The sequence below is a fragment of the Eptatretus burgeri genome, chromosome 9 (genome assembly GCF_056783735.1).
Source record: "Eptatretus burgeri isolate ZD-2024b chromosome 9, Ebu_testis_v1, whole genome shotgun sequence".
Lineage (NCBI taxonomy): Eukaryota > Metazoa > Chordata > Myxini > Myxiniformes > Myxinidae > Eptatretus > Eptatretus burgeri.
Window position 1 is genome coordinate 69,690,425 of NC_140969.1, and position 25,022 is coordinate 69,715,446.

The 25,022-nt window shown below is 43.2% G+C and overlaps 1 protein-coding gene across 6 annotated transcripts in view; it reads right to left on the reverse strand.

The window, feature by feature from the left end:
• LOC147020304 (receptor-type tyrosine-protein phosphatase kappa-like) overlaps positions 1-25,022 on the reverse strand; it is a 374,226-nt gene that overhangs the window by 327,782 nt on the left and 21,422 nt on the right. For all 6 annotated transcript variants that reach the window (XM_085895598.1, XM_085895596.1, XM_085895595.1 and 3 more), the window contains exons 2-3: positions 3,911-4,036; positions 2,887-2,967 (exon numbers count right to left, since the gene is read on the reverse strand). In XM_085895598.1, coding sequence (XP_085751724.1) covers positions 2,887-2,967; positions 3,911-4,036 — 207 coding nt within the window. The remainder of the gene's footprint in view (positions 1-2,886; positions 2,968-3,910; positions 4,037-25,022) is intronic.

A 25,022-nucleotide genomic window follows, 5' to 3' on the forward strand; every position in this document is an offset into this window, starting at 1 on the left:
TCGGACTTGCCAGAACTGACTTGAGACTTAGACTTGGGACCTGATGTCTGGGGACTTGCAAGTTACATGCAACTTGAGTTTATAACAACTTGTTCACAATGTTCGGAAAACAATCATTGAATAAACATTGAATTAAAATGGGGTTTAAAATAAATTGAAAATGATTTTCAGTCGTCAGTATGTGCGGTTCGGTTAATGACATATACCTTGTGTGTTTGTATGTGCAGCACGCCAGAGTTGACGGCCGATGGATCACATCCCGTTCTTTACTGGGGTTGAAGGGAATGTCCACTCTCCGGACAGCACGGAGCACCACCATGTCAAATTAGCGGCAAGCATCAGTCTTATCAACGTGGGAAGCACAACTCGATTCAAACCACGTCTTCAACTTTTGTGTTGAATCGGGGAAACTTTGCCCCGTGCATGTCCCGACCCAATAAACTGATTTTGTGATGAGTTAAATGTCATTTGACTTGGATTATTATTTAAACTTCATCAATAATTGTAAATATATCATGAAATCTTTCTTTAAAGGAAAACATAAAAATAAGTACAGTTTATGTTAAAAGACAACATTTTAAGTTAATGAGTTATACGTTTCAATTTTTTTCCAGTGTCCCACCCTCTTTCCGCTTCCACAGCATCCCGCCCCCTTGCTAATTCCTCACCTTCCTTCCCGATTATTTGTTTCATTTTAATGTACACTAGACGACACGTGAACCCATTGGGTTCCCGTTGTGACAGCGGTTGATAAAAAAAAAACATTTCAAAAAAAAGAAAAAAAAGATAGCTCCAGCGAACTATACCGCTGAGGTTGTTTGCCTTGATCAAATAATCCCGAAGAGTACTTCACTGAATTGGGAATCGATTTTTTAATAATTTTTTTCGTTGCCGGATTTGAACTAAACTTGATAGTGCACACCGCAGGAGAATGGTGAGTAATGTGGGCCAAAATGTTTGTGCTATCGTGGACCGTTTTGGCTGTATTTCGGGAACATACATTCATACATACATACATACATACATACAAGAAGAGAGTTTTAGTAATATATATAGAGAAAATAAATATACAAGTTAATTCTTAAAATCTCCTTTTCCATTCCACATTCGATGTTTTGGTTCCATGTGTAAACCATTTAAAAATAAGCCGAGGTTACTGAATAATCTCATATACAGTACATATCGCGGGTTGAGAGACATAAGGTTGTAAATGCATTTTTGGCGAAATTGAATAAAATGGCTCTCATATTGTGTGTAGTTTACAATATTTTAATCTTACTCAGATGAGAAGACTGGGTTGATATTTGCAGTTACAACAATATTGCACTGAAAGATAAATGGTGTTGAAAGACGTAAGAGCCATTTTATTCAATTTCGCCAAAAATGCAGTTACAACATTACGTCTCTCAACCCGCGATATGTTCAAGTCGGTACTTGAGATAGGAGGAGGAAATTTAACATAAATTTACTTTTGTCAGGAACAAAGCAAAGAATGTCCACTGTATGAAGTTGACAACAACAAAAAAACAACAACTTGTTAAACAGCTTTTCAGGACATACATTGCAATAAATGAACATACATAAATTAATTCCTTGATAGCTTGTACTCCAAGGTTTATAAGTAAATGTGAGACTGGACACACGTTGAAGTAATACTTCGGTGACTTGTGACTTCACTTGATACTTGCCCTCAAAGCCTTGAGACGTGACTCAAGCGACTTGTTCACATCTCTGCTCACTGCCCCAACAACCAGGAGGTGGGGTTGTGGTCGAGCGTAACGATAATCCGAAACAAGATCCTTCGGATCCGATAAATGCATTATAGCATTAAACGCAATGAGCACATGCGGTACCGCTTCGCTTCCTGCCCGGATAGCTTCAGCAGCACACACTTAGTCCATTTTAAAGACCGAGGATTTAAAGGTCGCAAGTGAAGGACAGTGGAGTTGCAAACCATGGTTTCACCCTCGTCATGAGCTCATCAGGATGACACACCACAATTGTTTACCTGCGACCATGCAACCTGGTCGGCTTATACACCGCGTTGAACCTCCTATTTCTAGCATTCTTTTGTTTGCCTCACATGTGCATGAAAAAAAGTGGAAACATTAGGCAGGAAATCCAGGTTCCGTTTATAAGGGAATTTGTTCCCAATAATTTAGAGTGTGCAATAATTATGGAGTTTGCTCGGAATGTCCTTTGACAGCATAATAGTCACTAACTGTGTAGACAGCTAAGGTTTCTCAGTGAAGTACATTGATAAAAGGGGTGTGTGAACCGGCGACTCTGAGCCTATACACTACCGGTGTGCACAACAAAAATGCACAAGACTCAAAATTGTGTAAATATCAATATTTGTAGATCACTACATGCACTGTCTGGACTCAAGAACCCTTAAATGAGGTACAATCGAGAATTACGTGGTGTGGTTATGACATTTGAAAGCATCATGGTGTTCTACCTGAGGCAGTGCACCGTACGAGCACACCGCTCTGACAGCGAATTCATCGCTGATTGCAAAGCATATTGTGGATGTAAAGCACTTCTGAAAGCAGATGCTAAATGAAGTTTTGGAGAATTGATTGGATTGAAGAGTTGTGAAAACCCTGAATTAAAGCTTTTTTTTTTTAATCATCACACTTGCTAAAGCTTAGGGATGTATTCAAAAGGAAACAAGGCAGACAAACGTATTGAGTAGTTAAGCTGATGCCGGCTGTTCTGCTCCCACTATGTTGCATCCAATTTATTTGGAGGTTCTCATTCTATTTACCTCGAATGACTGCGCGACACTCCACTAAGCTTCTCGCTTGGTAAGCTTCCCGAATGATCCGAGAAGGTCAGGGTGGGTTGAGCCCAAGTGGCAGCCAGACGCGATCTGAAACCTACCTGTAATGCGAGGGAGCAGTAGAAGAGCCCGCTCTCCAGCCAACTGGCCCGACACATTAACCAGCATATAGGAATTGGAATCTGCGGCACAGGTGTGTCGATATAATGACCAATTAGGGTGCACAACCCAGTCGGGAATACGTGTCCCGAACATGAGAACAATCAACTTTCATAACATTCTTTGTCTAGAAAAAAGAGGTTGAAAAGAGGTTTACATAAAACAAAGGGAAGCATATGTGAAAAGAAACATAGTTGGAGTGTAAACACACATCTAAGCCAAAGGGCTCTTGAAGGAATGAGCTTGCAAATCTAAAGGCAACGCAAGTAGTAATAAACACTTCATTTTGCGATCCACGGCGAGCCTGCAATCACCAAGCCAGCCCGGAATGTGTACCTGGCCGTCGTGCATCTCTGTACATGGCTGACTAGAAAGTTATGCTCGGTCAAAAAGAATCCCAGAGGCGATACGGTAAAAGGAGAAAAGCTTGAACCGACGGACCAAGCTTTGTTAAAACTCAGTGCGATCATTGATTTTCCACCAAAATCGAACGTGGAGGATGCAGACTTGACACTGGATTAATCCCACATCTCCCAGGACCTTGTAGTTTCTCAGTAGCTGCGTTTACAGGTCAATTTTCCGTCCATCGACCAGGGGTATTCTTTACATTTCCCAAAGAGGCTCCGAGGGTCAGCACCAATTAAAACCCGGCGCATGTCCCTGGAAGCGTCAATCCAGGATCCATTTGATTGCACGACTGATGGGTAAAGCATCATGTTGAAAACATTTCCGAAAAGTGCGTTTCATGAATTTTCAACAGTTATTGATGAAACAACAAAATAAACCGGTGACACCTCGAAAAAAAAAAATGCATTGTTCATAAATCATTTACAATTCGCAGTCTCCTCTTTTCAGTGGAATTCTTTCCATTTCCGGAATTATTTTTTGCTATCATGGACTAAGACTAAGACAGGAATCCTGGGGAATAGGGGCAATGCTGCAAAGGTAAATGAAAAATGACTTCACCTTCGTATGGGATGACAGACTCCAGCGCCGGGAATTCCTTGGCATTCACCTGCTCCCAATTCCAATCAGCTTCCGACTCTAGCCGGTACCCGCAGTTTCCAAAGTCTTCTTCAAAAGTACAACTTCCTGCAAATGCAATCAACATGACCAGGTGAATGCAGCTAATGACCTCAGAAGCTTTAAAATGCCTCCGACACAGCAAAACAAAACAATTCTTTAGTGCATTATCTATTTCATCAACAGATCTGTAAAGTATTTCCATTTGTTGGCAATGAGCTCCAGAGAATCAAAGCCAAAGCTTTCCTTACATACAAATAAATGTCCAAGCGACTTCAAGGACGCTCGGCCAATCCTCCCTAAATTGCCATTAGGGATGAAGAGGTGAGGGGTCGGAGGTGCTTGCGCTAAAGCCACTTGAAAGAGGATTTTTTTGCAATTCATCAGGAAAGAAGGAAATCAAATGAAGGGATTCAACAGAAGAGGATAAAACTTCCCCAAAGTGCCATGCCTAATGGTGGAGAGATATATCGCAAATTGTCCAAGCTGCTTCCCCCTATTGCGATGTCATCTTACCAATCATGGCAAGGGACACATTGTGGGCAGATGGAACCATTCATTAGCCTAACTTGCCATCCATGGAGCTACGAGTTTCTGAATGGAAAGTTTACCAGGCAGCAGGGGAATTACAAAGGACGGTCGGTCTCGGGAATTTAAACAATTGCTTGTGGATTTGCCATGTCAGATGAAAGTCATTTCTGTATTTCTGAAACTCAGAACTATTGTATTGCAAGAATTGGCTGCAACTCTTTTGTACCAAACATTTGCTAATGCTTGTATATCACAATTCTCATGGAAAGCTTGCTGGATGAGGGAGTTGAGTTAAAAGGTCGTAACGCCATTGGAAATGTATATGAAGAGCTTGAAAACCGTGCTTTTCATTTTGGGGCAGTAGGCGGGGAGGGGGTGGGGGAAGAGAGCAGTAGAGCTGCCCTCCATCAATTTAACAAAGCTGGCTCTGTTCTATCGGCATCCTTCAGCATGAGACATTAACAAGGCCCAAGAGACGTCATCCAAATAATCCCTCCATAATTTTAGCACCAGGGTCTTTAGCACAGTTCAAAGGTCATCCTGCACAATATCTTCAACACCTGCACTTGGCATTATGGAATAAATGGGGAAAAGGAGAGGGGTTCAACTGTACAATCCTTCAAGCACAGACGATGAACTGAAAAGAAAATGTGAAGCATTCCCGAATGTTAAAAAGTAATCAAGGTTGTGGTGTGCATGGTTGTGCTTAAGTTTGTTGGTTTTAAGGTTTACAAAGCAAAGTCGTTCAAAAAGCTTTCATAACAACAAACAAACGTGATGAGATTTTGGCAAATCCATTCCTTTTATGCAGGAAAAGTACATCAAGGGGACCCTCATACTGAGAGACCTCCACATTGATTGGATGAGACTTAATTCCACAACAGTCTGAAATGCAATTTCAGAAAGCAGTTTTGTTTTATTAAAAACACAAGTGACGTCTTGGCATTTCAAATGCTCAATACATTTATCAGACAATTACCATTCACTTTAAACACAGAATGTAAAACCAAAGTAGGTCGCTGCCCGAGTGGTAAGGACACTGGACCAGCAGCAAAAAGGTTTCAGGTTCGAATCTGGCCAAAGGCATTAGTGTTAACATTTAGATTCAAAGCTTCTAGAAAACGAGCCATTTCAGGATAAAGATACCATGCCCAGGATTGTTGAAAAACCCACCGTGGTTCATTAATAGGATAAAAGGTGGGTATAATGAGCTGGTTTGCTCTACATAGATGTCTGTCCCCATATTCGGGTTGGCTCTTTATATCCAAGTGGCAATTTAGGACGGGCACTAAAATGCTGCTGGTGAAAGGCAGCAATGGCCAAATTACCTCGAACAGTTCATTCGTCTAACTGAATCGAATAAAACAAAACAAATGAAGCTTTTAATGTCAACCTTATTAACAGAAGGCTCATTCACCAACTTGATTAATGAGTCGCATGGACAAAGGCTCAGGTCTAACTTTTCGACAAAAGATGGTCTTCAACCAGGACATACTTCAATTGGTTCTCGTTTAAGACTGCAGTGAAAAGTTCAGACCTGAGCCTTTGTCCGTGTCCACAAAACCAGACTGGACTTGCCTTCTGTTTTCTTTTAATCCATCTTTGCACAAAATTCCTGGCAAAGAAAATGTTTAAAATGCTTGCTGAGCAAAAATAAACTAATGGGTATAGTTTACAGAACCATTTATCCACATCCGTTATATTATTAAATAAATAAAAATAACTCGTAAATGCATTTTATTTTCTTTTGTGTCGTACAAACAAAAAGTTCTTCCATGGCCAGCTCGTACTGCCCTAAGCAATCGATATTCGGACTGCCAGACAAGCAAAAGAAACAGCGTAAAGTAAATAATGGGGCAGGTGAACCGAGCCAGTACATGCTGTGACCCAGCCCCCTCCCCCCGCTGTTACTCTCCGAGAGCGAACTCCTGGAGTCAAAGGTCTTCGAGCTCGCAGTTCATCAGCTCCGCATGAAGCAGGGTTTGCAAAGGTTGGCTACAGTGATCACATTGTAGTGCAGTGTGGCAAGACAGCAATCACCAAAAGGTAAAATCTTCTGGGGAACCAGAGCGCCTGCTTGCTGGGTAAAATGGGTCGGCTTCCAAGCTGATGAAAAATATGGACCTAAAGAATAAATAATATAAACCTCAGACTCGGTGCTCCATCTTGTGCAGACATTGTTATTATTATATATCTTTTTTGGATACATTGTTGAGGTTCGTATGAGAGCGAATACACAGAATGCACGACAAGGGGGGGGGGGCAGGAGACAAGAGGGGCAGGAGAGGGAAGGACAAAACAGTGGGGAACAGAGACATTAGGAAATCTGTGGAAGGGAGAGGGATGGGGTGGGGTACATGAGGTAAACAAGATGGACACGACAGGGAACTTTCAGGAAGGAAAGTAGGGAATTTGAAGGAGGTGGGTTTGGGGTGGATCCATGGGGGCAGAAATGATTGTGGTTTTGGATGGGGGAAGATAAGAGGTGGTGGTGAACAGCTGTTTTGAAGATCTGGAGGGAAGAGTGGGATTGCAGAGAGTGTGGGAGTTTGTTCCAAAGACGGGGAAAAAGAGGAATGAAAAGGAATCAGCCTCATCACAGGAGATACCGTTGATACTAAATGCCTTGGTTTCCACAGCATGAAACTGAGAAAGATGAAAGGTGGAATCACCAGCCAGGAGGGAGAGCAGTACTCCATCAGGCTGTGGATGAAAGCTTTGTATGTGGTCAGGAGCTCAGGTGGGTCAAGGAAGGACTTTGCACGAAGCAAGATGCCCAGTCGGTGACTGGCTTTGGAGGTCAGTTTGGAAATGTGGCTTTCCTCGGAAATATCATGGCAGATGGTGAGACCCAGCAGCTTGAATGAAAGGACTTCTTCAAGAGGATTGTTGAGAAAGTAGATGGGGGGGGGGTCTTTCCAGATGGTCCTTTCGGAGAGACATAGCGAGAGTGTGAGATTTGTTAGGATTGAAAGACATGTTCCACGTGTTAGACCAGTTTGTGATTTTACCCAGATCTGTAGAGAGTGAATAAGCTGCTGCTTGCTGATCTGAGTGATGGCAGATGCTAGATGGTATGGCAGAGGGTGGAGTCATCAGCAAAGAGATAAAGACAATTTTCCAGAGGGTCAGAGAGATCATTGATGTAAATCAGAAAAAGCAGGGCCCAGAACGCCGCCTTGAGGAACTCCAGCCTGGACAGGAAGAGGGGATGAGAAAACTCCATTTAGGGCCACACGGTGACTGCGACAGGAGAGGAAGTCTGTGAGTCATGAGTGGAGATGGCCTTGGATACCGTAAGAAGAGAGTTTGGTGAGCAGGGCAGGGTGTCAGACCATGTCAAAAGCACGTGATATGTCTTGGAAGATGGCTCTGATTTCATGTCTGGCATTGAGGACCTCCATCCATTTTTGGGAGAGCAGAAGCAGCGTATCTGCGGTGGAGTGAGGTGGTCTGAATCCAAGTTGATTATCGGAAATCAAGCCATTGGAGAAGACGAAGGATTTAAGGTCTGAAGCGATGATGGATTCCATAACCTTGCTGATGATTGGGAGAAGGCTGATTGGTCTGTATTTGCAGGGATCTGTTTTTGCGCCGTTTTTTTATGCAGGGCAGTGATGTTTGCTGATTTCCCAGCAGATGGCAGATGACCTTTAGCAAATGAGAGGGTGAATAGAACAGAGAGAGGGTGAGCAAGAGCAGAGGAGCAGAATTTTAGGACATGTGGGCTGATGCCGTCTGGACCGGTTGCAGAATCAGAGCGAGGTTTGACAGCAAGCTCTCCACCTTGTCAGGAGAAAAGGACACAGAGTCCAGGGACAGTTGGGTGCGACTGGGTAAAGTGAGTAGAGAAAGTGATGGGTTTGGGACACAAGATTTAGGTGCAAACACCGAGTTTAGGCATTCAGCCTTTTAATGTTTGCTGCCATCTTTCTGCTTGTATGTTTTTTTTTCTTTTTTTTGTTTTGAATATGATTGAGGCACATGGAAGAGCTCGAGCAGAATGAAGGGGAACAAAATGGAAAGAGGAAAACACCAATGAAACGGAAGACCAAGAAGGAAACCGAAGAAGTAAAGAGCAAAGATGGAGTCATCAGAAGGAACCTGGATCGGATTCGGGTTTCAGCCGCTACTCCACAACCCTCAAACTCATCTAGGTGCAGCCAAGTGAGCCTTACAGAAAACTTTCTGCAAGAATTAACTTCTCCTTGGAGAGAGAGATAGACAGATTATTAATAATTATAATTAAAGAGTGAACAAGAGAGTAAAAGGGATGAAAGAGAAGAAAAACAAGAATTAGAATGAATAAAGAGAATTATGAAAAATAAATAAAATAAAATTAGAAAGAAATGTGAAAGGAACAAAGAAATAAGATGTCGGGAAGAACCCGAACAGATAGACCTCAGCAGATACTCCTCAGGCTCAAACGCAGCAACATGTACAAGCTCCCAGAGGTCCGTCAGCGGAGAATCACAGTCCACACAGCATCAGGATATGGTACAAACATCATGAAATGGAAGACCAAGAAGGAAACCGAAGAAGTAAAGAGAAAAGATGAGTCATCAGGAGGAAGCTGAATCGGAGTCAGTTTTCAACTGCTCGTCCACAACCCTCAAACCCATCCAGGTGCAGCCAAGTGAGCCTTTCAGGAAAAATTCCGCAAAAATTCACTTCTCCTTAGAGAGATAGATAAAGAAAGAGTGAAATACAGAGTAAAAGGGATGAAAGAGAAGAAAAAGTGAGAATTAGAATGAATAAAGAGAATGATGAAAAAAATAAATAAATACAATTAGAAAGAATAACAGTAGAAGTGAGAGTGAGATATTAAGTGGGGGGGGGGGGGGAGACACATGAGGGTGAACAAGATTCATGAAACACAGAAAGAAGAGGAAGGGGAAAGCGGGAATGAAACAGAAAACAAACAAGCTGACAACAAACGAAAAGAGGCGACAAAGAGGGGGAAAATCATAATAACACGGAAAAAGGTAGTGCTTGGAAATGTGGTCATTTGGGGTAGAAGTGACCAAGCTGGCCTCCAAAGCCAGTCACCGACTGGGCATCCCACATCGTACAAAGTCCTTCCTTGGCACACCTGAGCTCCTGACCATGTACAAAGCTTTCATCAACAGCCTGATGGAGTACTGCTCTCCCCTCTGGGCTGGTGCTCCCACCTCTCACCATTCTCGGCTTCACGCTGTCGAAACCAAGGCATTTAGGATCATTGGTATCTCCCGTGATGATGCTGAGTCTTTGGGTCTCTCACTCTCTCACTGCAGGCAGGTCCGTGGTCTTTCTGTCTTCTTCCATCTCCTCTTCCGGCCTCGCCCCCCACCCCCCCCACTCTGTCTGCTGTCTGTCCTGCCCATATTTCTGCAGGGCACTCAAGGGCTCAGGGCAGGGCTTAACAACAACCCCCTTCTGGTTAAACTACCAAAAGGAAGAATCACTGCTCACCTTTACTCTTTCCTTCCTCTTTTTTCCCGCCTTTGGAACAAACAACCACCCTCACTTCAATCCCACTCTTCCCTCCAGGTCCTCAAAACAGCTGTTCACCATCATCTCTTATCTTCCCACATCCAAAACCACGATCTTTTCTACCCACACTAATCCACCCCAAACCCATCTCCTTCATATTCCCGGCTTTGCTTCCTGAAAATCCCTGTGGTGTCCATCTTGTTTACACTGTGTACCCCACCCCATCACTCTCTCTTCCACAGATCTCCTCATGTCTCTGTTCCCAACTGTTTTGTGCTTCCCACTCCTGTCCCTCTTGTCTCTTGCTCCCCTTGTTAGACATTGTGTGTGTTACCTCTTACATGAACCTCGACATTATGTATAAAAAAAGCGTATGGATGGAGGATGACCTGAGGTCGTGGGGAACGTCTGTCTTGAAGTCCTGGAGAGAAACATGGGATTGAACGGAGTGGGGAAGATGGTTCCACAGGCAAGAGAAAAGAAGAACAAAAAAGCGGAGGTGAGAATAATGGAGGGGAATTGATTTTGGATTTTGAACCTGGATTTTGGGAGTTCAACAAGAAGAGGGTTACTGGCAGACTGTGTGCGCCACCTACAGAAACTTTGGAGGGACGGAGCCAAGAGAGGGCAGAGGGTGGAAGACCAAAAAGGCGGTGGTAGAATACAGAGGGGTCAACAACCTGTCTGTGATGTAAAAGTCACAGGCCTAGAGAAAGCCTTGTTGCAGAAGATCCCAATGATTTTAAAGGCCTTGCTTTTCACGGCATCAAGAATGGCAAGGTGTGAGGCAGGGTCACCCACCCAAAGGGAAGAGCAGCACTCCATTAAGCTGCGAAATAAGGCATTGTAGGTTGTCAAAAGTTCAGATTGACAAAGAAACATGTTGCATGCCAACAGATGCCCAGTCAGAAGTTGGCTTTGGAGGCCATCTTGTAAATATGGTCTGCCCAAGAAAGACTATGGCTGAATGATGGTAAGGCTCAAAAGTTTGAGTGTTTGCTCATGGCTATTGATGAGCTCATGAATTGATCCCAGAAACACAATTTGCTGGGAGAAGGTCTTAAACTATGATGCGCTTTTATCAGATGAGGAAGAACCAGGTCGTCGAGAAGCAGGTCCACTTGTTGTTCACCGTCGTTTGCGAATTAAAATAGCTCAAAGATAAATTATAACTGTCCATAAAATAACATTTGTCATGTGGATGGGATGGATAACGCACAACCGAGCCATACCAGTAAGGACCTTGCTTTAACAACTGTTGAGTGAAGGAAAAAATTGGTGGAAAGTAGAAAGAAATAGTCAGAAGTGAGAGGTACTCAAGCAAAACCATGCTACCATGGAAAACTTACTAAGATAAAAGTGGAGATTATCCTGCTATACAATATAGCAGAGCACCACTCACTCCAAAGTGCACACAAATGGAATAAACTGCCCTTGAGCTCTCATCATGACTATTAGAAGTGCATGTGTTATATGAATGTTCCAGAGCCATATTCCATTGTAAAGTTAGCATCAAGGCAATGGTGTGTGTGCAAGATCACAACTCCCTGCCCTCCCCCCAACCACCCACAACTACACCCCACTTTGTCCAGCAAATTTTCATGTGCGGCATCCACAAAGGCTTTGGGTGTGAAATGGTACCAAGAGGTGAGCGAAAATGAGGTCCACAAGCATTCTCGATCCACAGGGTGACCCAACACAAGGAAGCTAGATTGAGGGTATTAGCTAATTGAAATGCAATGATTTTAAAATGGTATTAAAAAAAAACATTCAGACCGTTACATGGAAGGGCGTGTGGAGTGAGGGGGGGAGGGGCGGGTACTCCATAATTAGAATGTAGTAAGTCTCCAGTCCCAGACCATGCATTTTGAGTCGGTTTGATTGCCGTGTGACAAGGATGTGTTTAGCTGAGTTGTATGTAATATGTGCATCGAGGGGAGGGCAGTGAGTGTAACCTTGAGGATAGACAAGGTGAGGTTGTATGTGTGAAACCTCCCCGTAAATGAGGCAGGACCTGGTGGAAGACTTTGTAAAGGCAAAGAAGCACTTCACACTTCAGAACACGATTGATTCGGCCGGTGTGAGCAAGGAATGGGCAACGAGGTAGGCAGCAGAACCGGTAAGACGATTCTGCTGAGGGCAAGAGGCGGATGATAGATAAATATGAGTCTTCCAGCTGCAGGAACAGTCTGGATGAGTGGGGGGCGGAGGGGGGGGGGAGAGGTTGGAGGAATGCTGGAAAGCAGTGCTGCCCCATCTCGAGCAGTGACTATTGAGGACCAACCCTGGGCGGTTTGTCCCCGGTGCGCTCTTGCTGTTCCTCTCCCCCATTGGTCGCTCTCACTGCTCTTTGTCCTCATTTCTCACTCTCACTGCCCTTTGCCCCCATTGTTTGCATTTTGGACTGCAGTAGACAGGCCAGGATATCACGTCACCAGTAGAGCCTGAACACCCAGACATCGACGTCCTCTTCCACCTGTTATGGGACCATCGGCGGCATCCACATCGTGCTGGAGAAAGTCCTCGACTTTCCCCTTGATCTGTAAGAGTTTGGTGTTTATAGTGCAAAGGTGAATCGGATTATTTATTTCTTTAATTGTTTACAGGTTTGAATATTCGCTTCTCTCTCGGCCTATACGTGTCTGTCATGTCGCTTGGTTTGTTCTGTTTCCCACATCTTTTCCACCTCTTCTCCCCACATGTTTTTTAATTAAAAAAAATAAAAACCTTTATAAGGGTAAGAGACACTTACACATCTTTCGCCTCACGTGCACATTTCACGTGCCAAATTTGGCTTAATTAGGAATAACCTTGGGGAATCGGAATGCAAGGTAATTTGTATTTGAACACAGTTCAGCTTACCACCCTTTTGGTGTGTTTGCGCGATCAAATATCCTGGCGTGGACTCGTATTGCATTTGCGATCCTTCGACGCGACAATACATTCAAAATCGGATTCGTTCAAATCACTGACAAACACATCAAAGCTGCTGGGGTTGAGGTTAATCAAAATTAATGTATGACGATTCCAATTAAAAACAGATCAATCAGAGTCAGATCTCATCCAATTAAAATTCAAAGCCAATCAAAATCGGGTCATCTCGTTCAAATTGGAGTCAATCAATCAGGTCACATCCAATCAAAATCAGAGCCAATCAAAATCTAGTCATACATTTACAAGTAGGTCTTCCAATCAAAATCATTTCACCACGCACTCTCCAATCAAAAAAACAAAATATTTTCAAAAACAGCTCCTGCACTCAGAAAACTGTGCACAAGGATTTGCATGGGGTTTTGGAAGTGTGAAGTAATATACAAAGTGTGATGCAATCTGTTTATGTTGTGTAAATATGCATTTGTCAAAGTGCAAGGCGTCGGGTGAACCACGGCATAGACAACGATGAAGCCTCGCTGATGATCGACTGTTTCGCGGCACCTTGAGGACCTGCTCGCTTTATTAGGAGGAACGCTCACCTAGAACGCCATTTGAAATTTAAAGCTGATAAATTAATCCAAACGCACGGGCCTTCAAATTGGCCACATGGGAGTAGGATGTCTGCTTGTATGGAAAGATAATGTCGGAAAGGCAATGGAGTTGGACACTGGACAGGGTTCATTTTGTGGTCACAAATGGATTGTTTTTACATAATTTCAAGGTCAAAATACGAGCGTAAAACAAAATCGACAACACTCTAGAAATTATTTGCCCTTTTCAAAGAATTTTCCGCAACCCCGATAAGGCGTGATCCAGTCTTGCCGATTCAAATTAGTGAAATGGTAAATTTCTGCTATTTTGTTTCGATACCTCCAAAGTGGATGTAACTTGATTACGCATGTTCTTCACGATGTCACAGATAACTCCACAAAAGGTGCACTTATAAATGCGAAAAACAACCGCACATTCGTGAAAACACATCGTTGCGTATCTCAGGCACATAAAGACCAAGCCTTTAATTGTGGTGTCAGTTTTTGTGGTGGGGCCGAGTCAGCCACAGCACTCAGCACAATCATTTCCACCCCAGTGCCTGGCGCACATCGCGTCGTCAAGGGCAGTAACAACAGCCATCAATCAAGGTGTGCGGGGAGGTGTGCGAGCGGCGGTCCGTAACTCATTCCACCGGCCAGCCGCCTGTGACGGACAGCGTTAGAGTCAGACCAACTGCCAGCGGTCTCCCGACATATGTTTGCCCCCTGGGGGCAATGGGTTTTTCCGTGTCTACAAGACGTGACACTCGTGTTTCCAAGGGAGCTGCAGGAATATGTAACTCGACTCCAAGGAAAGGTGGTTGCGAACGGTCTCGGCCCATAGCCACTGCGAGACCCTGTTATGCAAGAGGTTTGTCGAGGTGAGCTCCTCGAAGAATTTGGTTTATATCATGAAGCACCAGGTTATATTTCCCAATCTGCAAAAAAAGACATCAGAACACAAGGAACATTGTGTACAACTTTACTTCGGACAGCAGTCTATCTTGCCACGACAACCACAGGCTCTACGGGTAAACAAAGTGTTTCAAAAATGCTCCGGTGATTACAAAGTGCTCCGGTGGATTTTCATTGTTCCGAAAAACCACTCAAGCACTTTCACATCGGGCATTCCTTGAACCGGTTCATCTTCTGACATGGCCTTTGATGGATGAGAACTGTTTCCACATGCTCTATACAACACGGGAAGATGCATTAATCACTGAAAAACAAACAAAAAAACACATCATCTATGAGAATAGCAGAGTCCAGCTTGGCTTATTTTGGCTTGTGCTGAAGATTTATTTTCTACACGAGTCAAATCGAGATAGAAATTGCCGTTACAGTATGGCGCAACCATTAAGGTTATTAAAAAGCCAATTCAAATCCACAGGGCATAAGCAAGCAGATCCGACAAATTCCATGTCGAAGATTCCTATGACGCAACATCGGGTTCGTCCTGCGCAACCAAGCCCAAGCGAGCATCGGGCAATGGTCACATGCATTTGCAATTCAGCTTGCATCGACAACCATTCTTCGACAGCGGTTTTTGGTTGCAATGTCTTTGTCAACAGGAGAAGACGACGTGTTCCAGCCGAACCGTGACGTACAGAGGAACCTCAAGTAGAACTTGGAAAAAAATAAAGAAGAAGCCACTTTGAGCCGGTTGGCGTAAAGTGACAGCTCGTGAATTGTTTTTAATCAAGTCATGAGTCTCGCACGGATTGTTCGAACGTCTTAATGAATTAGCATAGAGTGCATGGGAACGCAATGGGGAGAGAAGCCAACGGATCGATAGAAGGAATAATAATAATAATAATAATAAGCTTTGTTGTAAATGATGAGGTTTGCCTTGAAAGGGATGAACGCACTAATGTTTCATCAATTTCCCCATCATTCTGCATTGCGATCATCGTGTGCTGTGCCAATCAAAGCTGGAGAAGGAACACAGTCTGTGTCCAAGTCGACGGCAGGAGCTCAAGGGCTATCCTCCCCGAATGCACTCTGCTTGTGCGTTACAGCATAGCCAGACACATATGATGCGATGATCTTGATAAATTGGGATAACTGAAATAAAATATTACTTTTATATCGCTCCAACTCTCTTCCCACTAACTGCAGTTGCGTTGACTTGAACGATGTTCGTTTATAACAGCAAAAGTTTATAATTTTAAAAAGCTGGACTTGCAAGTCCGGAAGGCGACGTTTCGGCAAGAATCCACTCGCCTTGGTCACGGCCGATGTTTAAGTGAAGAGGAAGCTTGAGAATCACCATGTGACCTCTTCCGGGAGGTAAGGTGAGTTGGTCTGTAGACCATTCCTGACATCATGCGACGAATGCAGATGGCAGGGCTCAAATTCATGAGCTGGACGCCGATGATGGTTCATACGGGCCTTAAGGGTTTGCCGCGTTTCAACGACGTTGATCTCAGTGCATGATGGGTCTCCACATCTGATGCCTTACACCAAGTCACATTTCTTATCCTTCCGGATCTTGTCCTTAACATGAACTAACTGGCTGCACAGAATTCTGCAAGGTTTGTGTGGATGTAACAATGCCAATATGAACCAACAACATGGTTCAGCTTAGGAAAAGGCTTTGAACTCTGCTGTGTATACGCACTTAAACCTGCATAGTCACAGCTTTGATAACAGTCAAGCGGTCACCTAAGACAGAAAAAAAAAAACAATGGTTTGTCTGAGGTGTAAAGAAATCCATTTGGGAAAGAGTTGAATCACCATCTCAACAAAAATGGTGGTTTGCTATTTCATGTCACGTTCGAGAGACAAAACTATAACATCTCTTCCATGCCGTTTGTAATAGTCATGCGACGCCAGGATTGGTCTACAGACCAAATCACCTTACCACCATCAGTCACATGGGGAATCTCAAGCTTCGTCTTCACTTCAACATCTGCTGTGACCAAGTCGAGTAGATTCTTACCGAAACATCGCCTTCCCGACTGATACGTCTAGCTTTTATAACCAGAGCGGTGTCAAAGCCACCCAACGCTCGCCTGTTTATACATTTATCGTTTTTAAAAGACTAGTCTAATAATATATTTTATAAAGCATTGCAGTGAAGTCTGATCCAAATAATTTTAAAGCAATATATGTATTTGTATATTGTAATCAGTAAAAAATAGTGTGGTAGATAAAAACATTAGAAAGGAAATAAATTGCACCAAAAACTTTAACATTTTCACGCTGACGCTGACGCTCACGCTCACGCCGGGGGTATCGCTATAGCTCTCTGTTCTTCAAACAGTTGAGCTAAAAATGACAAACTTTGACTGTTTTAATTAGACTACATGAATAATAACAGCCACAAAGTGCAGGAGGTCTGACGACCAACACTACACACCAGATGGTTCACAATTTTAACATCTGCTTGACCCCTGCGCATCAACATGCCCTCCAGGGCAATGACACTGAAAACCTGCACAAAGATAACCCTTCCGAGTGGACCCTCTTCGATATCCCAATGGAAATGAAACTGGGGACCTGTTTACCTGTATCTGGTTATTTTGACGTCATGGAAAACACAGAAAGACAAACAACAACAACAAAAAAAATAGTAACATAATGATGAGAAACACGCTGCTGTGATAATAAATAAGTCAGATGTGAATATATGAATATACTGGCATTATTCAAACCGTGGGGAACTCCTTGCATTTAAATGGAGATAGACAGCTGGCTCATCGCGGAAAGCAATGCAGAGCCGAGTGGGATCTCTGAACTCTTTGGCAGGATCTTCTGAAATGTGGAATCTTGCCCGCACATCCATTCATGTGTGAATGCATACATTGAAGGAGAATAGCTTGGAGTAGCATCAATAGTTATGAGACTTGGATGTCAAAGATGCGACTTGGGTCAAGGCAGAATTTCGAAGTGCGATGGCTCGTCATTGTCTGCTTCACGCTGACGCGGGGTGGTTGTTGACAACTTTGGCCAGGAAAAAGATCTGGGCCTCAAGATGCATCACCGAGACTCATTGACCCATGCATTTATGCCTGTGTGAATTAATTCGCACCTGTATACGTTACACCCCACTCTCGTGAGTTGCCTTCAATAGTCCGACGAATCTTCATCTTGGGGACTAGAAGAGTCCGATGAAGAAATAATTTCACAGGCTATGACAGAATGATGATTTTCCTTTTCAGCGAATCCTTTTTCAAACCAGAAAAGTCTAAATAAACGAACAATCTCTTCTCCGCAATGCAACTAAAGATGTTTTTTTTCTGTCCACACTTTAGCACATTCTACAGCCCAGGGCTGTGTAACCACTCGAGCTCGAGCTTCTGCCTTGGCAGAGACAGGGAGAGACAAGGCGAGTGCTGATATTGCTGCAAGGCATTAGTGTGTTCTAATTCCGAAGCGATATCGAAGTCATTTGTCAAGTTGCTGCTCGCAGACCCTTATGCACCCTCACCACTGCACAGAGGACCGATGTGGCCACCAAGTGCCAGATGGCTACAAGCGATAGCACCCAGAACCTCACGCGATGGAGGACTTATCTCCGTCCACCTGAAAATCTTTCGCCTGGCTGCTGTCCCGGTGAAAATCGAGGCCAAGAAGAAGCACCATTCCAGATTGAAAAGGACAATGGTTGTTAACATATGTTGGAGGCAAAAAAATATCGCTCTCCAAACACTTAGACAAGGCCATTTCATCGCCAAACGATGGTCCGGCAGTGGAAAGCTTGCCTCAGCCCTTGGCGAGTGCGTGTGATGCTGGCACAAATAGATACGGCACAGCTCATGCAACTTTTAGAGAAAATCCCACACGAGGTTTTGCAGAAAAACGTTACAGCTTACAATATTGGAAGAGCCAACTCACCATAAAATTGCTTTTTTTTTTTCTTTTTCCAAACCACCAAAGGTCTTGCTTGCACTTCACAGGTAACAGATGTAACCCTTGACCCCTCATAATATTTTTTTCTTTTTCTTTATTGTTTGTGTCCAAAAATCTGGGATTGTGGAGGAGTTTATAACATAACAGATTAGGACATAAAGGAAGAAATGGAACAGTAGAAAGAGGTGGTGGGGAGCACACCAATTGTCGGTTTGAGGGGAAAAAATGGAGGGAGACTTGGAGAAATAAGGAATGTGGGGGAAGACAGAACGTAAGGGAAGAACACATGGGTGGACAACATGGATACAGAAGCAAACTCTCAGGAAGAAAAAGCTGGAAACATGGAGAGAGCTGGGTTTGGGGAGGGTTAACAGGTGCAGAAAAGATTATGGTTTTGGATTGGAGATGATTTGAGATGGTGGTGGACAGCTGTTTTGAAGACCTGGAGGGAAGAATGAGATTTAAGAGAATGTGGAAATTGGTTCCAAAGGTGGGGGGAAAAAAAGAGGAGGAATAAATGAGTGGAGGTGAACAGTGATCCTAGATTTTGAGAGTTTCACCAGAAGGGGGTCCTGGCAGACCACATAAGCCCTGCAGAAACCTGCATCATGGGATCCTTTTCAGGTTTTCAAGTACCTGTACTATGTTTCAGTTGGCAAAGTAAAACAAACAAAAAGCATGAAGACAGAACAAATGTTTGATTATCTCCAGTGCGTATAGAAAGTCTACACCCCCTTTCAAAATTTTCACCTTTTGTTACCTTATAGCCTGGAATTAAATTGTATTATTTATCAGAATTTTTCCACCTTTATTTACACATCATAACCCACAACTTCCAAGTGAAAAACAAATTCTACAAATTTCAGAAAATTCATTTAAAATACAAAACTAGAATATATTGGTTGGATAAGTGTCCACACCCTTATAACTAGAGGGGGAGCACTCGGGAGAGTGCAAAACCTCCGCCGCCAATACTGCTGGGTCACTCAAGTGAACCTTATATCTTATTCATTAAATATGATGTCAATAGTGCTGAGTTATAGTTCTTTTCTCCATTTTTTTGGGGGGGTGGGGTGGGGGGAGGGGTTGGAAATCACTTAAAACATGTAGAAATGCAAGAAAAGAAATCGAAATTTTGTTGAAAAAAAAAGTTGCAATTTTTTTTTTCTCAAACAATTTTTTTTTTGGGGGGGGGGGTTGGAAATCACTTAAAACATGTAGAAATGCAAAAAGAAAAATTTCTCTAACAATTTATTTGGGGGTGGGGTTGGAAATCACTTAAAACATAGAAATGCAAAAAAAAAAATTTTCTCTAACAATTTCTTTTGGGGGGGGGGGGGGAGTTGGAAATCACTTAAAACATGTAGAAATGAAAAAAAAAATTCTTTTCTCCAACAATTTTTTTTGGGGGGGGACCAAGTCCAAAATCTAATGGCATGATCCTTGGACCATACCTAACCCCCCACCAAGTTTCGTCGAAATCCGTCAAGGAGTTTTTCCGTAACACTGTTCACAAACAAACAAACAAACAAACAAACAAACAGAAAGGGGTGAAAACAGTAACCTCCGATCTTCGATGGCGGAGGTTAATAACAATTGCAAATTAGTTCAGATGTAACCAATCACCTTCAAAATCACACACCAAGTTAATTCAAAATCACACACCTGTGTTAAAGTGATTCTGATTATTTCAGAATAAAATCAGCTGTTCCTGTAGCCTTCCTCTGTGGGTAGTGTATTTCACAGCAAAGACTCAACCATGAATACCAAGGAGCTTTCAAAAGACCTCCGGGATAAAGTTGTGGAAAGGCACAGATCAGGGGATGGGGACAAAAATATTTCAAAGGCCTTGAATATCCCTTGGAGCACAGTCAAGACAACCAGTAAGAAGTGGAAGGCGTATGGTCTCACCAAGACCCTGCCTAGATCAGGCCGTCCCTCCAAAGTGGATGACCAATCAAGGGGGAGACTGATCAGTGAGGCCAACAAAAGGCCAATGGCAACTTTGAAAGAGCTACAGACCTTTATAGCAAAGACTAGTCACTGTGTACACGTGACAACAATATCCCAAGCACTCGACAAGTCTGGCCTGTTTGGTAAGGTGGCAAGAAGGAAGCAATGACAAAAAAAGACCACCTTGAGTCCCGTTTGAGGTATGCAAAATTCTGAAGCCATGTGGCAAGAATCACATCAAAATCTGTGCTCATGAAGGGGATCTACGGGGGGGGGGGGTGACTCCCAAAATAGGTATTTGCTCTCTTCTCTAAAACTACACACATGATTTTGATGAAACTTGACCACAACACATTCTTCATCGTGTGTATTGACTGCATCAAACATCAAAATCTGCGCTCATTGAGGGAGTCTATGCGGGAGCAGGGGGGGGGTGTTAGGTATTTGCTCTCTTCTCTGAACAACACACAGAATTACAATAAAATTGACCCCAAATTTCATCACCCTTGATGAACCAAAGTTTGGTCACGGCATTAAAAAAATTCAAGGTCAAATGGGGTCTGCGGGAGGTTTGAGTGACATGCTCCTGATCCAGGCGAGCTTCAGGACAGGCACTCCTATTTTTGTTTCTCCCAGCTCATCAGGGGGAGAATAGGTTCGTCAGTTACATATTCATGTCGTGTGATAAGAACTGGAGACGTGAGACCATTTTGAATAGAATGATAATTTAAATACTGTTCACAGGCTGCAGAAGGTATATCGTATGCAGTACAACACCACGAACATCGATAAAAGGGATTTACAAATACAATCAACAGAGTACAATTTTCGACTTTAATATATATCAAGACGTGATAGTACTTCATGGGCCTTTACTGGTCCTGATTGGAACTTTACTGGTCCTGATTGGAACAGTGAACTGCACCATCGAACATGAGGGACTGTCAAAAGGAACTGCACGAAAACAAACTCAACAATTTCCATATGGCTGCTGTCCACAACCATGGGATGGTGCTGAAAGGGACATCATCATGGGATGGTGATGAAAGGGACATCATCATGGGATGGTGCTGAAAGGGACATCATCATGGGATGGTGATGAAAGGGACATCATCATGGGATGGTGATGAAAGGGACATCATCATGGGATGGTGATGAAAGGGACATCATCATGGGATGGTGATGAAAGGGACATCATCATGGGATGGTGATGAAAGGGACATCATCATGGGATGGTGATGAAAGGGACATCATCATGGGATGGTGATGAAAGGGACATCATCATGGGATGGTGATGAAAGGGACATCATCACGGGATGGTGCTGAAAGGGACATCATCACGGGATGGTGCTGAAAGGGGCATCATCACGGGATGGTGCTGAAAGGGGCATCATCATGGGATGGTGATGAAAGGGACATCATCATGGGATGGTGATGAAAGGGATAGTATCACGGGATGATGACTAAAGGGAGAGTATCATGCGATGGTGCTGAAAGAGATAGTGTAATGAGGAAAAAATTGCTTGAAAGAAAAAATATATATTCATTTATTGGCAAAAATTATGGATATGCATGGAGACATCATGAGGAGGCTTTCAGGGAAGTCCAAATTATAATACCACACACAGAATACGTGGCCAGAAACACACTCAGTCAATTGGGAAGACAGTTGCAGTAATTAAAATGATGTAACATATGGTGGATATATAAGATGAATGGATGTGCATACAATGTTCTCAGGAAGTTTTGAACAGATTGCCGTATATATTATAATTATAAAACCCTCTTTATATATTCGACAAAGGGTGGGGAGGGGGGGTGGGGGGGTCTAAAATAGGGAAATGTAATTGAGAAAAGGAGGACAAGTGAGAATGGTATAAGAGGGAAAGGAAGAGTCGGGAGAGTGGTGGGAACAATATGTTTTGGAGAAGATTGGAGGAAGAGGATGGAATGGGCAGGCATGTATGGAGCATTGGGGGGGGGGGGTGAAATTGAGGTGGGGGGAGGTTGGGGACGATGGAGAGTTCACTATATTTGCATAAATGTATAACCCCAAAATATAAATCGAATGGAGATAATCAAAAACCACCAATGCGAAAGAATGGAATAAAGAGATGAATAAAACAATGCTATGAATAAATCAAATAAACAGACACGAGTTCCCTTGCAAGCAACGTCAACACAGGAAGAGCCCATTAGGCACATCATGTCTGCACAATGGTTGTCAACCTATGGTTGTTTGTCCATGCTGTTTCCCTTTTAAATGCTGAACATAAAACAAGGAACTCCGAAGACTCACACATACAAACTGCTGCTGCTACTACTACTGCTGCTGCTACTACTACTACTACTACTACTACTACTACTACTACTACTACTACGATGACGACTACTAATCCACATGCCCAGCTTAAGGGCTTAGCAACCCATTTGCAATTCGTTCCCTCAGGATAGTAGGGGCATGAGTTTACGGCAGGAATTTTTGATTTTTTTGGGGGGGGCCATGTTGCCGGAGATTTCTGGCCTACTCTTCTTGAAGGACACCGTGGGATCTTTAGCGTACACCACCTAATACAGTCCCTACTTAATAAGTATTACTACAATATAATTATAAACGAACAGGATAGAACAAATATTATCAATATATGTGTAAAAATTACAGACCCAGACCAGGAATCAAACCCAAGTGCTCTGGTAAACCGTACCAGTGCTCTACCATCTGAGCTATCTGGACAACCCACCAGCTGAGCAACTCAATTCCTCCACAAAGAGAAATGCCACTTTCTTTCCCCACTGCCACTGGGGCACTCACCGCCAACCATTGGAGCTGCGAGGGCCTTCCCTCGAGAGCGAGGACCTGTACAACAGCTCAGATGGTAGAGCACTGGTATGGTTTGCCAGAGGACCTGGGTTCAATTCCTGGTCTGGGCCCGTCATTTTTCCACATATATTTATGATGTTTGTTCTATCCTGATCATTTATAATTATATTACTATGCCCCCTGTGGTGATTAATAGCGGACAAGGAATTGTAAGACCCTCTCGTGAGCAGGTCCGAGCTGCTCCTATGGTTGGCAGCGAATGCCCCGGAAGCAACGGAGGAAAGAGAGCGGCGCTTGTATATGTGGAAGAATTGCGTTGCTCAGCAAGTAGGTCAGCCATATACAGAACTCAGATGGCAGAGCACTGGTACAATTTGCCAGAGGACCTGGGTCTGATTCCTGGTATCGGCTCATGTATATACACATATATATATATATATATATATATATATATATATATATATATATATATTTACGACAATAAACAATGCACTCACCGAGCACGTTAGCATTCACAAATTATAGGAAAGAGAAATTAAACTGCAATATAGTAACCCGCGCAGTGATGCAGTATGGTGCTGTGTTCAAGGGGAAATGTATAACTGCTGTTTGGTCATAAACCTGATCCTCATTCTTCAGATTCGGTTCTACAGAACTCAACGTGGAATTGACAAAACTACACACAACACCGACGTCCATGAAACGAAAAGAAAACTACGAGTTGACAGAACACCTTACCCCATGAAGTCGAGCTAAAGGACATGGGAGGGGTCTTTACAACTCTCGCTTTGCGTTTCCCAGCACTATTTATATTAGCCTTGTTCGTGAACTTTGAAAAACATGAGCGACGGCAACCATCCGATGCCGATGGATCACACGTTGCAATCTAGAGCCGTGCCTTCTGCCGACTTCTCAGAGAAACTCATGATTTTGGAATGATCTTTGAGACAATGATGCATTAAACACAGATATTATGAATGAAGTTAGCTCTGTTGTTGCATCGCTAGGCGGCGCCATCTTGAATCTCATTATTACCCTGACCTCAGAACGCGCGACAAATTTGATTGGTCAAGACGGCATAAAATTTTGCCCAAGTACTGCTAAAGCGAAGGAATTTTGGAAGTGCAAACAAGGTGATTTATGTTCTTCAGTGTTCAAATCGGTACTTCAATTGAAGTAAAACAAAGGTTTTGTTTTCAGTAAATTTCATTTCAATTACATCGATCTTTAATTCCAGCAATCTCTGTGTGTGTGTCTGTATGTGTGTCTGCGACCGCCATTTCTCGACAACCACAGGTCCAATCTGATTGAAACTTGCCAGGTATATTGCTGGGGACCCGAGGATGTGCCTTTTCAAGGTTTGATATTAATCGGACAAGCGGTTCCCAAGTTACGGCCATTTATTTATCGACCAATGACAGGACACGGTGTTATGACATCACTATCTTCTTTTTTTTTTTGCACGATTGACGTCACAATTCTTCTTCTTCTTCTTCTTCGTTTGATATGACGTCACAATTGACGCTGGGGACCTGAGTATGTGCCTTTTCAAGGTTTGATATCATTCTTCATCCGTTTTAGCTGTTTCCCAAGTGTTTACCAAGGTTTGAAAGCTGTTTTATACCCAAGGTTTGAAATAATTGTTCAAATTATAAATTAATCCCAAGGTTTGAATTTTCCCAAGGGAAACGGCTGTTTCCCAAGGGTTTGAAAGCTGTTTTTTTTTCCCAAGGTTTGAATTAATTATTCAAATTGTTAATTAATCCAAAGGTTTGAATTTTCCCAAGGGAAACACCTGTTTGAAATATTTTTAAATTTTTTTTTTTTGCACGTATGGCCACACGCGAACGGGCACGCACATACGGGTCTGTGTGTCTGTCTGTCTGCGACCGCTGTTTCTCGACAACCACTGGTCCGATCTAATTGAAACTTGCCAGGTATATTGCTGGGGACCTGA